Source organism: Perca fluviatilis, chromosome 2, assembly GCF_010015445.1.
Source record: "Perca fluviatilis chromosome 2, GENO_Pfluv_1.0, whole genome shotgun sequence".
Classification (NCBI taxonomy): Eukaryota; Metazoa; Chordata; class Actinopteri; order Perciformes; family Percidae; genus Perca; species Perca fluviatilis.
Genome location: NC_053113.1, coordinates 29,123,532 through 29,141,883, shown reverse-complemented (window position 1 = coordinate 29,141,883; position 18,352 = coordinate 29,123,532). Strand labels below are relative to the sequence as shown.

At 40.1% G+C, this 18,352-nt stretch overlaps 1 protein-coding gene across 2 annotated transcripts in view; it reads left to right on the top strand.

The window, feature by feature from the left end:
* The first annotated feature begins 2,621 nt into the window (after positions 1 to 2,621).
* Positions 2,622 to 18,352, top strand: part of LOC120551002 (cGMP-inhibited 3',5'-cyclic phosphodiesterase A-like) — a 54,297-nt gene continuing 38,566 nt past the window's right edge. For both annotated transcript variants that reach the window (XM_039788098.1, XM_039788089.1), the window contains exon 1: positions 2,622 to 3,867. In XM_039788098.1, coding sequence (XP_039644032.1) covers positions 2,947 to 3,867 — 921 coding nt within the window. In that variant the 5' untranslated portion in view covers positions 2,622 to 2,946. The remainder of the gene's footprint in view (positions 3,868 to 18,352) is intronic.

Here is an 18,352-nt window from a genome sequence, read left to right as displayed (position 1 = left end):
CGGTCTGCGTCGTCGTGACGTGTAGTTACATTTTTTGAGAGGTGGACGTCAGGCTATGGCTTTGGGTCTGGTGTAAGGTCCCTATCTCCACACGGCTGCGTACGTACCCACGGCCGATTTAACACAGGAGCATAAATTGGCCTTTAGTGCTGATGTATAGCAAAGACAGGGCTGAACCCTGCTGGATCTGTTCCAGGCTGAGCCCGCTTTCGTTATTGCACCTGTAGGTCATTGTGTATAGGCGGACCATATCACAGTTCAATGATTTGTCTTCTTTGAGAGGGTTGCAGAGTTGGCCACTGACTTGTAAACATTCAGCAAAGGCAAAAAAAAAAACTGCGTACCTGTCGGTCCAAATTTTCTGACATTTGACAGGTTTGACTCTGACTGTAAAGTTGTTTGTCACTTTGGAAAGTTGTCAACCAGTATAAAAAATAGAATAAAACTAAAACTTAGATATTTGGCATATTATCTTTTGCACTAAGTTGTCCTCTCTTAACCTCCCTGACAGACAAACCAGGTTTCTATGGAGCTTGAATGAGAATGAACAGTTTGTACTGGCAAATATTCACTGTCCATTGTGATGGGATGACTAAAACATGAGATTTTTGCCCTGATTGCACTTGACTGATTGTACTTAACCATGTTGCGTAACGCCGCTGTAATAAAACACTGTTCCTATGTTACATCATAACTCAAACTATGGGGGAAAGGAGATACCTAATACATTTCTGATGCATATATACACATAACAAAATGTAGCCAAAGTATTGGACAGGTGTTTTAAATAAGTTCATAAATCAGCAATTCGGACATAATGTCAAGTCAGGTTAATTTAATATATCAAAAAAAAAATAAGTCAAATTTATAAAAAAATTTTTATTTTTTTTTTTTTAAAAAAAAAAAATTTTTTTAAAAAAAAAATAAAAAACCTTCAGGTAAGAGAACGAATGGAGGGTCCTTTTTAATATTAGATGTGTGTACAGAGTTGACCAACATCGTGAAATCACAGTAAGGACAAAAGGATGACAAAATTATAGATAGATAAACATATATAAGCAATATGGATCTGGGAGGACATTGCCAAACATTATCACCACACATCCTCTTCTTCACCATTGAGAGCTGGAAAGAGGACAGAGGCTACACAAAAACACACAAGAGGCAAAGCCCAGGCACACTATTCACACAGATAGGAGAAAGGACAGAAACACATACGAAAGAAAGATAGACAAGAGGAGAGACTGACTCTCCTGGAGGGCGAAGATCCAGATCCAACGCGTCTTGAATGAGGAACCGACAGCTAGAGGAGAGAGGTCCCAGGACAACTCATGGTCCATGGTCCAGCACAGAGAATTGAAAAGAGAGGACAATGGGTAGAGGGAGAAGGAGAAGAGAGCGAAAGAAAGAAAGAGAGAGAGACAGACAGAGGATTCGACAGATGCAGTCTTGCTTTCAGAAAATGTACAGTGTTCTCCTTGGCAGGACAAACATGGGATATAAGTAATAGGCTTAGTAAATTAATTGAGACTGAGACTGAGCTGCCAGACAGATAGTAACAGATACAAGGCATGAATTAATCAAAGAATAATAATGGGATTAAATATAAGGTTTAAGGAGATCAGACAGGTATGAAGGGATGTGCTGTAAAATATTGTAAATCATCAGAAGCAAGTCTGACATAGATAGCCAATGAAGGGAAGCTGAAATTTGTGTATTATGGTCACATTTTCTAGTTTTAGTTAAAATTGTAGCTGCAGCATTCTGTACATTTGAAGACTTTTAGTATAGCACACGGCAGGCCTGACAACAAAAACAACGCTTTCCTTTCCCACAACCAATTTGTATGATTTAGTTGCATTAATAATACTACAGAAAGAGACGGCAGACTTGAAATAGCTTTATTTTATTGCAGTCCGTCTTTTCAAATCCTCTCATAAAATGTAGGGCAAACAGGTTAAGGCTGCTAACTTGTCCTCGGCCAGTCTGCCTCACAGGAGGCGGAGGATGATGTAATTTAGGATTTTAATCCTGGGGGGGGGAATCATGGGTAGCAAGATGATTACTAGAGCTAAATTCTGCTCTTTGTTGTTTGTAGGATTGTGATTCTGGTGTGTCTGTTTTTTGGAGTACATCCAATGATGCATACAGGCGTAAGGAAAGTGAATTAAGTAACTTCCCATGGCAGTGAAGACAGATTTCTACGTATATGTCTTTGACATGTGAGTTTCGAGTGACCTTAGGTTGATTAATGATAGCTTACAGTTTAAAGTTATGTGGTACCAGTAGGCTATGATATCCTTTTTTGGTCTCCTGTCATATTTATACAGTGGAGTAGATCTAAAATGTATTATGCTACATGATTACTATTCATATAATGGGCTGCTTCATCTTCCAAAAAACAAGCCAGGAAATCTCTATGTAAACATGGCACATCCATTGCGAACTGAGTCATATCAGCCTGAATGAATGAACAGAATGAACAGAAACACGGGGAATAGCTCGAAACGTGACGGAGGAATCACCGGAGCGGCACAAAAAGGGATAGTGTTTAGTGGGAGGGGAGAGAAAGAGAGAGAGATAGAGGGTGAGTGAGAGGCTATTTGGAGGAGTGGAGGCAGTGGCCTAGATGTGTGAAACGCCAGGGGTTGCTTTTTTGGTTCACTGATTACTGCCAGAGGCAACCCAATAGTAGACCAAATGTGACACAGAAAAGTTGTGAACCCCATAATTTGGCAGTTATTAAAAAAATGATATGCCTAGGTTATAGAACGTTTGTTTGGAGGGAAGCATCACTGACCAATATTTAGCTGCCAGTTGCGCACAGAGAACATGCATTATCATGGGAATGATAGGTTGAACATGTAGACTTAGACGCTCACACAGAAACTTAAATCTATTATTTCCCCGGACGGTCAGCCCAGCATTCCGCTTGACTGGTGAGCGATGGCTTTGGAGGCAGACAGCGACAGAGGTTCATCAAGAAGCGCTCATGAAAAATATCCCCGGGCAGCGTTGGAGCGCAACTGCTACGTGAAGACATGTGTCACCCCGTTGCACCAGGACGCAGGGAGCCAGTCGTGGTTGAGACTCGCCGTGACATGGACTTGCCGAGGAGTGTCGTCTGCGGTCTGCTTTGCCTCCGTCTCCGTTATTCTCGCTCTGCTGCTCAGATTGGTCGACTGGGATGCAGGCAGCAGCAGCAGCAGCAGCAGCAACGGAAATAGCAGCGGCTCCGGCTCTCGTCTTCATTTCGCGGCGGGCTGCGCTGTGGAGCTGCTTTTGACTGTGGGTTACTGCGTCTCCCCCGTTTTTACACTTGTATGTGCCTTCTTCTGGGTCGGACTGTATCTAATTCGCTGCGGGGTGCTCATCCGCACCGCGGTGTTTTTGTTAGCGGTGTGCCACTTGGGCGAAGCCGCGGCGCAGTCCCTCCTGCGCGGCGCCGAGGAGCAGCTGCTGTCCCTCCCCGCGACCCTGGTAGTCCTCGGCTGCCTGGGCAGCGGGGCTCTGCTGGTCGTCCGGCTGCGTCAGGGAGTGTCCATCCTCGTCTTCATTAGCGTCATCAGGGCCATCTCCCTCGTCTCTCTGGGCAGAATCCGGGCCAGCTGGAGACCCTACCTGGCCTACCTGCTGGGGCTGCTGGGGGTTTTGCTTGCGAGGTATGCTGACCGGCTCCTGCCGGCCTCAGGGACCAGCGGGACGGGGTGCTGTGGCTCTGTGACCGGGGCGAAGGAGGAGGACATCCCTGTCTTCAAAAGGAGACGGAGGTCCAGCTCCATAGCGGCCTCGGAAATGATGGCTCACGGTCAGAGCAACAGCAAGTCCCACCGCAGGACTTCGCTGCCTTGCATTCCGCGGGACCAGGTAAGACATGTCCAACTTCGGACGTCTGAGCCAGAACACGTTGAACGTTTTATTATTGCTTTATGATTGCTTTTCTTATAAATGACCTTTCAGCTACTGTAGACCTGCTGCAACGCTTTTTTTTTTATCTTCTCTCTTTTGCTGATGGCATGTGTGACAGCTTCACGCGGGTTTCCTTCATGGCAATTGTAATTCCACGCTTTATTATTATAATACTAATGACTTGTGTGCTCCATAAACCTGCTTACTAGCCTGTGTGATTTAAACGCCTGTTATGGTGTTTTGAATTGCAACATGCTCTACACCGTGCAAACACTGCTGTTTACCTTCGCTCTGACACTGCTGTTAATTTGGTCGTCATCATTGTGCTTGCTGTGTTTGTGCTGCTGATAAGCAAATAGATGGTGCACACTTAGCATGCCAAGTTACTGTGTGTGTGTGTGTGTGTGTGTGTGTTCATAAGTGTGAGGTCACATGTAAATATTTTGAAAGACTCTTATCCTGGATGCTGGCTAGTGGTGTGGTGCACGTGTTTCCAAACTTGACACATGATGGAGCCAAATTTGATACAACCGTGTCCTCATTAGAACCTTCTCTTGTGGTGCATGATTATCGCAGTAGTGCCAGTGGCAGTAAGAGCAGAGGATTATACTTACATTGTATATCACTCTGTTAGTATCCTGATGTGTTAATAAAAATAGCACCTACATATCCCTGTTGTTGATCCTGGAAGTGTCTGTACTTTTTTTGGGAAACACTCTGTGTAGAGAATGGGTAAAGCGAATAAAGCTATAGTGATAATGGGAAATGTTTACAATGTGATCCACAATAAATAGCTGGATGTGACCAAAAATCCATGAATGAGGTTGACGTGCTCTGCCCTGAATACTTTTTTAATGAGCTAACTTGGAGCTTGAAGCACACTCTCTTTTGTTATCCGACTTGAGTTGCTCACATCCCAAAATAGCACTGATTTCAGCTACTGAACATACTTTACTTAAATTGTGTTGGGTTTTTTTCCCCGTTGAAAAAGTTTATTTTGGGGATGTAAGTGTGACACTGTTTAGGATTATTTCCTATGAATAAGCATGTCAACATCTGGCTTGTGTGCTGATTTAAATTTGCAGATGTAAAAGATGTGTTGATTGTGGACTGGCATACCATAACACATCGTATACGGAGATCATTGTGCTTTCATGAATGCTCAATCAATGCTTCAATTGCTTTTTTTTTTACCAAAGTGAATAGTATACCATTTTCTGTTCAGTTACAGACAGCCAGAGTTTGAAGTCCTTCATCATTTTTTATTTATTTATAATTATTGCCTATTTTTCCACAATATTACTTTAATTTATACAATTTACAGAGTACTATTCTACATATCCTGTAACTATATATTTTTTTTACAGATGCCCATTGTTGAATCTACAATGTTTAGCTACTCATGGGTATCCGCCATAGGTATCAGCTGAAACTGGGTACACTATTTATTGTCACATCATAAATTGACAGAAAGTTGAATGTTCACTATAAAATGGACCCAATAAAAAACACTTTTTAGACATGGCATGCCCTGCCGGATTGGCCTTATATCCACACCAAATCTCTATATTGTGCTTCTATCATTTTTTATAATCATTGAAGAATAGTAAGACAGTACCATGCCAAAACTGAGCTTGATTTTCTTTTGCCATAATAATCTATTTAATAACACAAAAATTTGGAGTGAAATTAAAAAAAATAAAAAAAATGCCCGGAAAGTGGTCCGTGATTTCTGTGTTTTCCGTTTGTATTAAAGCTTTTTTCCACAATTGACTACAGAATCTGATGTCACTCGCTCACTCACATTTGCATATCATGAAAACATATCAGATCGTGTTTTATATGATACTATTAACGGCTGGGTGTTGACTTCCCACTGAAACAAATGATGCTTCCGCTGATCATCCTTTTATACCCATGAATGCCTCGTGCACTGAAGGTTACTCTCCTGCAGTCTTTGCCCCTAAATGGGCTCATGCCCTCTAGTGACAAACTAAGATAAACACCAAGAGATTTGGGAGGAATGAATGAGGAGCTGGCAATTTTGTTGCCATATGCAGAGATAGTGGTGATCCATACACATGCTTGTGCAGTGGGGGTTCACAGTGCTCATTCTGAGTGGGTGAGCTTGTGTCATACTCACTCATGTATGGATTAGCTGAAGAAGCAATATAATCCGAACTGATTACACATGTATTTTTCCATTAGTTGGCAAGGTTGTCCTGATGTCATTTGTAGATTTTGAGACAAGCGAGGGAAAGAAAGTTAGCCTAGAAATCTAGATGGACCCTAGCGGCAGCAAATTTAATTTGTAGCCAGGGGGGTTTAGGCACTCTCCGTTGGCTTGCGAGCTGGAAAAACCAAAATCTGGTCAGGCCAATCACATCGTGTATAGAGTCGGTGGGCGGGCTTATGGCTGCTGCTGCTGGGAACAGCGGTCTTCTGGAAGACTTGGAGTTAAACTTTTCTTTGAGAAAAGAACAAAGAACGGCACTGAAATCATTCTTAAAAAAGGAAGATGTGTTCGGAGTTTTAATCTATCAACTAGCTTCTCTACATTCTTCGTTGCTCTGCCTGGTTGTAGCGCTATCCTATTACGTGCTGAGGGAATTTGAAAGACAACCGTTTATCCCGCCCCTCGGATTGAGCCCTGTCAATGGTGAGTTCCCAGACCCAACATCTTAAAGTGGGTCTGGCTTGTCAGGCTAAAATAAAGTGTGACTGAGAAAGAAAAAACTAATAGCAGTAATTAAATTGCTTAGTTCTCTACTTTTGATTAGTGGTGTAATTGACATGTTAAATGCTCAGAGGTATACCTCATAGTGGGATGACATGTTACTCTGTGTGCCTGCATACTAGCCTTTGCACTTTATAGCTACTTTTAAAGAGCCATGCCATTTTCCTGGATATTAAAACAAAGCAAATCAGATGTACCATCTAGATTTGTGTTATTTATTTTCTTAAAATGTGTTTTTTTTCATGCTTTTTATTAATCAATAATAAAAAGCATGAAAAAAACACATTTTAAGAAAATTGTATATATATATATATATTGTAAGTTTACCTAAGATTGTACTACAGTCTGTAGGGTCGGTGAGTCACCAATGGTCCTGTTACAGCATATCACATACACCTTTCAAAGTGCCCTGTCCAGAAGCACACATGTTGTCCCATCTCACACATTTCATTCTCTCATGTGGAAGCTGGAGCTGATCCCACATTAGCTGTCTGACTTTGGATGCTTGGTTGTTCATTGCTAATTGGTATCCAGGGAACGCTGAGTTAGTGGACTATTAGAACAGCTCCATTACCTGTTCTACCCCGTCATGTCTGAAACAGGACTGATGACAAATTGAACTTTGAAACTTAAAATACAGACAGCGTGTCCTCCTGTAGCCTGTCCTCACTGTGTAATCTGTAGGACCAGTGAGAGGAACATGGAGATTGATGTGAGAGAGAGAAAAAAAAAAAAAAAAAAAAAAAAAAAAAAGAGAGAGAGAGAGAGAGAGAGAGAGAGAGAGAGAGAGAGAGAAATGGATTGCACCTCTGGTTTCAAAGTAGTTTAAGAAATTACCCAAAATGGTACCACTTTCAAGATTATTGATTTATTGTTCTTGATTTTTGTAATAAATGTAGTTAAAAATATGAAGATTTATAGAGTATATATATAAAACACAAGAATGCTTAACAAAAAAGTGTGTTGACATCCAAAAATAAAGGAGGATTCAAATTGCTGGCCACTTGATGAATGGAAGTCCAATGTCAATCCTGTCCTTTTAGCTCTGTTATGGTCTTACACTGACTTTAGCTGACGACTTTGGTCCGCCTGCTGTTTGGTGCTGGGAATTAATAAACAGGTCTTTGTCAAAAGTTGTGTGTTAAAAACAGTTGCCGCTGCAGCTATAAACATTTTATTTTGTGTGTCCAAATTCTAAGTGTATTCTCCATATATTGTCCTCAAAGGTTTACATAATGGAGTAAAAAATGTGCACCATGTACATAACGTTTTGCTAAATACACCGTGAAGCAATTGTTCACCTTTACTAGATGTATAAATTAACACTACACCTGTCCGAGACCGTACAATAATGAGGATTCATCAGTTTAAAAAATGAACTACTCAGTGTAGCGTAAGCTTCTGAGTGTTTATTATGAAGGCAATGGTGGTTTCAGACACAGGTCCAGTCTGCATATCAAACCACCCCCATATGGGACCATGACCCCAAGGCTGAGAAAATAATAAACCCTTCTATAATTATTTAATATTCTAAGAATATATATATTTACATCTGATGCCTCTACTGCATGTTGTGAAACTGAAATGAATGTACAACAAAAAAAGGGGAAGTTCTCTGCGCGTCTGCAGACCACAACAATCCGGTGCAACCAAGGCATGAACGCACTCTTTTTTTTTTTTTTTATTCAGTCGTGTACCGTTTTGGAACCTGCCATATGTCCATTTGTTTTACACAACAGGCATTTAAAAATTAGTCAAATCAGTTACTCACATTTACTTTCTCTTACCCTCCCCTTTCCTTCTCTCTCAAAGTCTCTCTCTGACACAAACACACACAGTTTGTAGATACAGTTTTTCCTTACTGTAGATAATGAAGCTCTCCAGAGTGCAGTTGTACCTGAGAGAAGCGTTTTTTTTTTCATCAAGCGTTGGTTGTGCAGTATTTATGAAGCAGGCTGGTGCAGCCTGTCAAGCCAGAGGCAAGACAGGCACTCTGCTGAACTGGAAGCTGGAAAATAGCTTTGGCTCTGTGGCTTTGTTTCTGTATTTATTTTTCTTTATTAGGTGATAGGCATTTCTTGTTTTGGTGTCGTATTGCTATGCAGAACAAATGAGTTTATAATATAATAAGGGGTTTATTTCAATATGATGCCAAGTTGAGTTTTAATATTTGAGGATTTTGACATGAATTTGACTCCACTGTGATCTTTCTGGCCTAGCTCCACACAGAGACCTTGTGTTTTGTCTTTTAGCTAGGGTCTCAGTGGGATGTGGATTTCGGGGGGGGGGAAACGGCCTCTGCTAGTGGTTTTTGGGTCACATGCAATTGAAAAGCACTCACTTTATACACGATAACGATAGTCATAAATAGAATGTCTAAAAAAAGCAGCACTATTTCAAAGTGTTTTTTATGTTTCGTCATGCAGTTTTCTTTCCCTCTCTGTTACATAGTCACAATAGTTCATTACAGAAACATTCAGTCACTAGTTTCATCCAAGGCCAATCGAAACATGACAAAGTTACTATATGGTAAGTTGCACTACAGTGTAAATGTGTCAAAGTATAACTCCTTAGCAGGGTGACACAAATTAGTGTTCTTGTCATTTCTAAATCTTTGTTCATTTAAGAATGGAGGTCAGACCTTGAATAAGGCCATACTGTGTTGCATAACATATTCATCATCATGTACAGTATCTGTGTGAGAGAGGAGGGGGGAGATTTTAAAGCAATGACATGTGCCAGAGATCTATTTGAGGGAAGGCCCTCATTCTCTCATTGACGCAAATACATTTCCAAGGAGACACACAACCTGTTCTGGTTGCCAGAGCTATCTGACTTTGAGTAACATTGAGGCTTATTATACCTTTTATTGAGATAATAGAGAATATCGTTTTTTTTTTATTTGTAATGAATACGTAACACAGTGAAGTGCAAAAAAAAAAGTGCAAATATAATCAGGGGGCAAAAGTGCCAGAGCACCTATCAGATTAAATATCAACTGTTTTACTCTAAGGTTAGGACTCGTTTTGCTCATAGCTAGAAAACGGAAGTGGAAGAGTAGTGCTAAGCAGAGAAAAAGCAGGGGTGGAGTGAGATGTACAGAAATTAGGCAAGGTTAAGGAAAAACATGGCTAGAAAGACTGAATTTCGTAGCCAGGTCTGTGTTGCCAGAGGTGCTGCTTTGGCCTTCTTAAATGGATCATTTCATTCAAAAGAAACTGAGAAATACAGGAAAGGGAGACAGAGTGACAGATGCTGAAGATAGATGGAAAGATGGGTTAAAAAAAGAAGTGATTGAAGGAGAACACAGTGGCATTAGCACAAGCTGCATCCAACCCCAAGCAGCAGTCAAAAAGCCAAATGTGGGTGAGTGAGTGAGTGAGTGTGTGTGTGTGAGAGAGAAAAAAAAAAAAAAAAAAAAAAAAAAAAAAAAAAAAAAAAAAAAAAAAAAAAAAAAGAGAGAGGAAGAAAAAAAAAAAAAAAAAAAAAAAAAAAAAAAAAAAAAAAAAAAAAAAAAAAGAGAAAAAAAAAAGAGGGTAAACAAACTAGCTTGAGGGGACCTAATGCAGGAGCTACTGCGTGAGAGAGGAGCAGGGAGGGAGTGAGAGGAGGGGAAAGAGAGAGTGTTGAAAGATTTGCTAGGGAGGGTGAGGAAAAGAGGGGGAGTGAGAGGAGGTTTGCTGCCAAGTGCAGGAGGAGTGTTGATGGTAAAAGGACAACTATCTGGTCCCTGTGTTCAGCCTCTCTGCTGCCGTTTCTAAACACACCATTTCTCCGAGCTTTCACACAGACTCACAGACACACTCTTGGCGCAAGTTTATGTCATTCACTTGTGGTTTTGTGCGACAGATATTGCGTGTGTGTGTTTTTGTGTGTTTGTCTCTGCATAATGTGAATATGGCTCTATGCCACATGCTCCCACAGAGAGAGGAGAGGGCTGGGGATAGAGAGCAAAGAGAGAGCAAAATGTGTGTGTGTGCGTGTTTTGTGAGAGTGTAACCTCCACAGCTTGCTTCTGAAAGGCAGCAGCAAATAATTTAAACCTGGCTCAGCCACTACTGACACATACACACATACACATACACATACACGTACACATACACGTACAGTGGCTTCCCCGCTGGCTGTCCAGGTGAGGTTTGGTGACCTCGGACAAAGATTGCCTTGTTACTCGATTCAATGGTGTGTTTTAGTTCCAAAATACGTTCGGTGAAAGGGGGGGGTGGTGGTTGGCCTGAGCAGGGGGAAGCATCGACGAGCAGAATCAAGATCTGTCCGTACGTCTGTTGTATGTCTGTTTTTTCTCTTGTACTTCAGGAGAGAGTTACAACCAGTTCTGCTCTCAGCGAGCGCTTTACTTTCCAAGACATTTGTCAGTTTGAGCTTTGAAGAAAATCAATTTGACACAACATAATTAGGGATTTCCAGATTTGACCTATTCCATTACTCTGTTGATTCAGCATGGGCAGTTTGGGATAAAAGGCAAGATCTTTAAACAGTTGTTATGCTGGAATGGTTGGCATACACAACAGTGTTGCAGAGTGTTACTGACTGAGCTACTTAGCTTAAAATATAATGCCGATTTTAGTTTATCTTTTTTTTTAATCAACAAACACCATAAATACCAACAAAAAATGTATCCTGTTAACAAGCAAGGATTCAGGCTACTATTCAAGGCTCCAGGCCAAAGTGCCGTTGTCATCCAAAAACTATTCAAAACACGTTTCTTCTAATGATGAACACTGACGATACAGTTTGTATTTTCATGGGATTTGTGTAAACAATGTCAGCCTTATTCTCTAAAAGCTAGAGTTGATCTTGGAGGAGAGGGCATTACTTATTCAGTAATCTTGCACAGTGACACCATTTCGGAGGCCATTTGTAAGAACCACTTAAATGTAGAACAAATTAAAAATTCTGCCTTTGGCCTTTATTATCCTGCGTTGTATAATGACAATTTCTCTAAACCACTGTTCCTCTACTAAGATAAGTGAGATTATTTAATCACAACACGCCCTCACCTCATTTGCAAAGCAGCCTTATTTGTGTCAGTGTTTCAGTAAATCAATAGGCAATAAACAACATTTCTCAAGTGCATTTTTAAAGGGGACACAAATAATACAGCCCAAATTGTACTTGTATAGCATATGTGTACACTATCCTTCCTTTCAAAGTTTCTCTTTGATTCAAATGAAAAAGCTGACTAAATCTACCAAAATATTCTTCTTCAAAACCATCTATTTATTGCAGTGTTTTTAAAGTTGTTTACAATCAAAATACAATGAACTTTAAAAATTGTCTTAATATGGGGACTTTTTGTATTTGGCGTTTTGGTTTGGTAATTTTATCTGGCCAACAACACAAACCGATAATTGTTTAAATGAGTTATGTTCATAGGTTTACCATACGGTCATTTTATAATTATTAAATTATCTTGCATCCTCCACATAAGATTAGGTTTCATCTTGGACAGAGGACGTCTCTTACTTATATTCAACTGCAGCAAGCCTACTGATCTGCCACTTAACATCATATTGAGCAAAACCCAACACCATGGTAGATCTACAATATTAGCCTGATATCAGTTCACACATAGGCTTATTGCCGTGTTAGTTGTAGTGGGTGACTTACTATCCAACAAGCTATCTTACAAGATACCAAAACAACTATGTAACGTTCTAATCGCTAACATAAAAGACATATGGAAAAATACATTGGTTATCATCATTTCTTTTTCATGAATAATTAATTAATGACTCTGCATCATCTGTATTAGAGAAAATAATCACTTCATCCAGTGTTTAAAGTGAATGAAATAGCCTTGTCAGCCTGCTTACTGGAGCTCCACAACCACTGAAGCCATTGAAACTCGCTCCCACCGGACTTGTGTGCCTAGGTGATGTAAAGGGGGAAAGCCAGCCCCCCAGGAGCAACGCTCAGCCTTTCAGCCAATTATTTTTCAATTTTTTTCTTTCTATTCTGACTTTTTAATCCATGGACTTTTTATATTTGAAAAAACTTCCCTTGAGCCAAAAAAATGTGATTTCAAAACCTGTGACATCATGTAAAGTCTATAAGCTGAGTGGAAAGCTTTTATTGTTTTACTACTTACAATATTATTTTAAGTATATAACATATTGTATACAATACACAATATGGTTTTTAATTATATGTTTTGTGTATTGTATACCATACACAGCGTGGTTTTTAATTATATTTTTAGTGGGGGACAACCCTCAGATGGGGTAGGTCCTGACCCCCCTGGGATTTTCGCCTATGGTCAATGTTGTAAGCTTATTGTGATGCCCCCAAAATTATTGTTCCCAACACATCTTTGCCAAGTGGTCTCATGTGATCATAGATATTCAAGAGATAATGCCACATTTTAAGATCAGTTGATTTCTTTGCAATAAGCACTTAAAGAAAAAGCTACCCTAGTTTGTCCTGTGCTAATCATAAATAGTGAATTTGTGTAAATCTCCAGTTTGCCATAGTTTATTTTGTACGTATTGCACTTGAAGCGCCCTCTGTTGGCAAAGTAAAGCTAAACCTCTTTCCTTTACTAGACCCTGTCTGGTGTGTATTCTGCACAGCTAATGATGTGTGTATAACAAATATTGCATAAAGACACGTGCGGACACAAACTATACACACACCCACACACACACACACACACACACACACACACACACACACACACACACACACACACACACACACACACACACACACACACACACACACACACACACACACACACGCGCGCACTAAGCCTGGCCTCTGTGACGCTTCCAGATGTGCTGTGTCCTCGTAAAGCAAGACCTTTATTCAGATTGATTTGAAGTGTCATTGTGGGTGAGATCACTGACCCTGTCAAGTGATGTCTGCTGCTCGCACGCACGCACAGCACATATCAGCTGCCAGCCTCATATGTATGGTTGTCACAAATGTTATAGATACTGTGTGTTTATATAAAGTGTATATATATATATATATATATATATATATATATATATGCAATACAATCAGCAGCTCAATTTCTTCAGCTTGATTCCATAATACACAGTTTCCAGGGAAAAAATATTCTTGATCCCTCTACCTCACACGCACACACAATTTACTGTACTGTGTGTACAGAAGACACACAAATGCAATTTGTTTGTGATGAATACTAATCACTGCTGCTTTTATCACTGCCTTTCTGCTTGGCGTTCACTATATCTATGTATAATTCAGCACGTTTAATTACAGGTGTGTGTGTGTGTGTGTGTGTGTGTCTGTATGTTTGCGCGCTTCCTAGTTTATGCTCAGTCAACAGTCTGCCGATAGTGTGTTTGTCTTGAACGCCTCCAGCCTGCTTGTAGATTACCCAATCAGATAATCAAGGGTATAATTGCATCACATGCATCTGGGAGTGTTTTTCCCTTCCATTATCTCTCATCACACACACACACACACACACACACACACACACACACACACACACACACACACACACACACACACACACACACACACACACACACACACACACACACACACACACACAGATTGTGTATTTACTGTATACACTTATTGACTTGCTCTTTTCTTTTCTTTTACCTTGAATGTGACTGTGAGCAACTGCAACTGAATAATTTCTGTGAGGGGATTAATAAAGCCCTGTTTTGACAGGTGAGCATCACTGAGAGAGACTCTGGCATACCTGCTCCTTTGAAACTGGGCCTGAAGTTATTATAATGATGGGGAAGTGGACCGTGAAATGATGGATAAGAGAGTACAATGTCACTTTACCTCTGATGTTTAAAATAAGTTGCTTGGGATATTTCGGTATGAAATAGACCCTCTTTTCCAACGGCTGATCCAGTGGACTGATTTAATTTAGTTACATTGTACTAACGAACACGTTTTTTAAAAATCGTTTTTAACATTTTGTCCCTCACTGCACTGGAAGACATTTATTACTCATGCTTATCAAACTGTACATTATGAATTACCAGTGCAATGTCATTTTGTGATTTAATGCAATTAGCTTAGTAGTTTGCTAGTTTGATGAAAGTTACATAACTGCTTTTTCTAACTTCCCATCAAAACACTGGATTGGAATCTTTCAGCAGGTCTTTTAATACTGGAACTAACATTGGGCATACACTAAGCATAAGTGATTTTTGATACACATTAAACACTTTTTATTCTCATTGATATTACACACCACTGCACTACATGCTCAGTTCACAGTCCCACCCAAAAGGATGTCTTCATTTTCAAAACTTCACTTCACTTAAAACTTTACTGTTCAAGGTTGGAACAAATCTGTACATTGAGGAGCTTCTCTTCTGCATTTGGTTGCTACAAAAACCCAAATGTACCTTTTTTCTGAGATTCAACTGTTTTTTAAAGTATGACATCAAAGCTAAGCAGTTATTAGTAGCATGTGACGAGACATTCAGCACACGAGATGATACACAATGTTGGGTTCACAAGAACGAGACAAGATTTTTAAACTATTTTAAAGAAAACTTCAATGACGAAATATGACTGGAAAGATCTTTTATTCACTCGAAAGTCGCAAAATGAAAAATGAGGACTGTGAAAGGTTTTGCCACAACCTCAAAAGACTGGCTTCTCTCCTGTATAACTAACCTCTTCAGACCTAATAACTGCGGTGTGAGCTTCTCACTTCTAATTGAAGCTGTGTGTAACCTTCTAACTGAACTACTTTAGTTTCCTCAAATAAAAAATAAAACATAACAACAGAACAAAAATGAATGGATTTTTTTGCAAACCATAATCAAATTAGTTCTCAAAGTTGTTGTTGTTTTCTCGTTTTTGTTTTTAAATATATATATAGTATAGTATATAGTATATATTTTAGTTTACTCACTGATTTGTATGTATGTATTTCTTCTCAGCTTATTATCCTTGATGCTTTGGCAATATTGTTTTTCTGACATTCATGCCAATAAAGCAACTTGAATGGAATTCAATTGAATTGAGAGCCAGAGCGGAAGTACCCTCACTTTCTAACGCTAGGTTTTACAGGAATTATTTTTTCCAATTGAAACTCTGCTACCGCTCTGCAAAAGTTAACTCAGAGTCAACTTTGGAGAACGGGCAGGGGGATCTATTATGCTAATTTAGAAGACAAAGCCAGACTGCACTTGTGTACTAATATCGCGAGACAACTTTTCACCTCAACGAGAAATAGAGGACATCTCGTCACACCTCTAGCTATTAGATAAGCCTACATCAGAAGTCTTTACAGTCTAAATTGGGATCCATCTGATCGCTTGTCTCAAAATGAAAAGAAAGTGCTTTTTCGAGGGGACGTGATGAAAAAATACGATGAAACATTCATGAGTCATCTTAAATTCCAAATTTGCACAGCACACATCTGTAAATTAATAGCACTTTCCCAGTAGATTTTGTGCCAGGAGGAACGTACACATCTAAATATATCCAGCAATTTATTTACATTATCTAATACAGTATGGCTATTATGAGGTGTGCATACTGTTATTCATTCGTGAAGTGTTTTTAATTGTGTTGCACGTCTATCATCCATGCATTATAGTTGAGCCCCTTCACCCTTGATGACAGTACACGAGCATCACCCTACCTCACCTCAAATGTTACTTAGTTTATATTTGAATATGAACTTACTTTAAGCTTAGAAGAGTATTCAAATGGTGCATAAAATATAGTCATGTATAAAAGCTCTTTGGTGCATTTTTTTCATAGTCTCGAGCTGCAGTATATAGTCTTAAGGGGAAAGGTTTTAGCGACTCTTGATTAAATAGAAAACTAAAAAGACATGAAAATGACTGGACTGTAGCATTATTTTGGGTAATATTTTCCCTCGGGGCATTTTGCCCTGGGCCATGGGCATCTGTAGTCAAAAAATTCCTCTCTCTTTCTCTGTTTGTATCTCTTTTATTCTCTGAGCCTTTCTCTGCTGTTCTCTCTCTTGCTCTCTCACTTTCTGTCACTTTTTTGTCTGTCTGCCTGCCTTTTTTGTCTGCCTGTCCAGCTCTGTTCTCTCTCTCTCTCTCTCACCCTGTTTCCTCTCTGTCCAACTTTCACAGGACAAATGCCAAAGGCATTATTATTGTGTCCTCAGCTGCCATCACTCACTGTGTTATGTAAGACACTACTGATGAGCGTATATGTGTGTGGCTCTGTGCATGTGTGTTCGTGTTTTTGCCTGGCTTTAGTCCTGATATGATTTCTCTGAATTCACAAGCATATCAGCATATCCAAACTGAGGCCAGGCTTGTTTCAGCTCTATAGGTGTGTGGTGTGTTTCAACCTTGATCTCTTGGGGGTTAAACAGATATTCTATGTCATCGCAATGTTACTTCATGTCTCATTCACCACTAAGCAAACACCACATTTTTAAAAGAAACATGACTACTGTTAGCAATGTGGCAATGATGCGCATTGAGCTCAGGCTCATACATGGGAAGGGTAGAGTATGTGCAGCGGGGCAAGGAGGCATTTCATTAGTTCTTTCCAAGGGGACTGCGAGGCATTGATTGGTGGGCGTTTTTACAGGATTACAGCAGCTACAGAAGACGGATCTCCTTTTTCAGAGCCCATGAGTTATTTATTGCTGTCGTGGTCTAAAGACCATTTACAACAATATATAAAAAGTGTACACTATATATAGTTACCAACCTTGCCTTTAAGCCACGCACCGAACTGGTGTACTGAATTTTACCACTAGTTGTTCCACTTGACTCAGCAGTCGCACCCAAATGAGACTGAGAGAGTCCATGAATGAGAGTGTAGCAGCTTCAGTCCAATTGGTGGCAGTAATGCACCTCTAATCTGGTTTGTCAACCGGCAATAAACACCAAAGAAGGAGAAGAAGAGTAAAGCGTCACCACAATCAGCAGGACTACCCGTGCGTTCATGGACATCGGAAAAACGTTTTTCCGATTGAAAACGTCACCATTCATGTAACTTCTTGTGGGAATCAGAGGTGGGAAACTCGGGCTGGATTTTGATAACCGAGTTTCCCAGTTGGTGACGCGTTGCTGACAACTGACATTTGATGGAGGCGACTTTGGTTCACTGAACATATTTCAATGATAATAAACTGTTTATTGTGGACAAATGCCTCTGCAAAGAAACATACACAGACATAATATGTTTAAAATTATTCATAAATAGGCCTATGTATAAAAAAACCAACCCATTATCCGTGTCTTTTCCCGTTCGTTGTCCTGCAGATAACACAAAAAAATGCCTACACCTGGCGATGTGCTGTTTGGATGCTCGCATAAGAAAACAGAGAATCTTCTGTTATTGTGGCCTCCATGTTTTCACACACCTGATGCTCTAGGCTACGGCCAACCGTTGGTGGCAGTCATGCAAAAAGTTGTTATGCCAAACGCCAATATAACAGAAGAAGAAGAACACGCATCCCGACCATGTGAACGCTGCCAGTCGGAAAAACAACGTAACCAGGGGGGGCGGTGCCTGTTATTCCGAGGTGGCATGAACGCAGCATATATCTATGTTTCTTCCAGCGGCTCTTTCATCGACTTCAAATCCCAAATGTCCTTGACCTCGGCTCAGCAGTTAATTGCGCACCGCCTGTCAGACACAGTTTGCTCCATTATTCTGTTTTTAAACAAACTATTGTGTTAATCATGTTGTCATGCAATACAAGTTGGATTTAGCGCTGTGATGCCGCCGGCA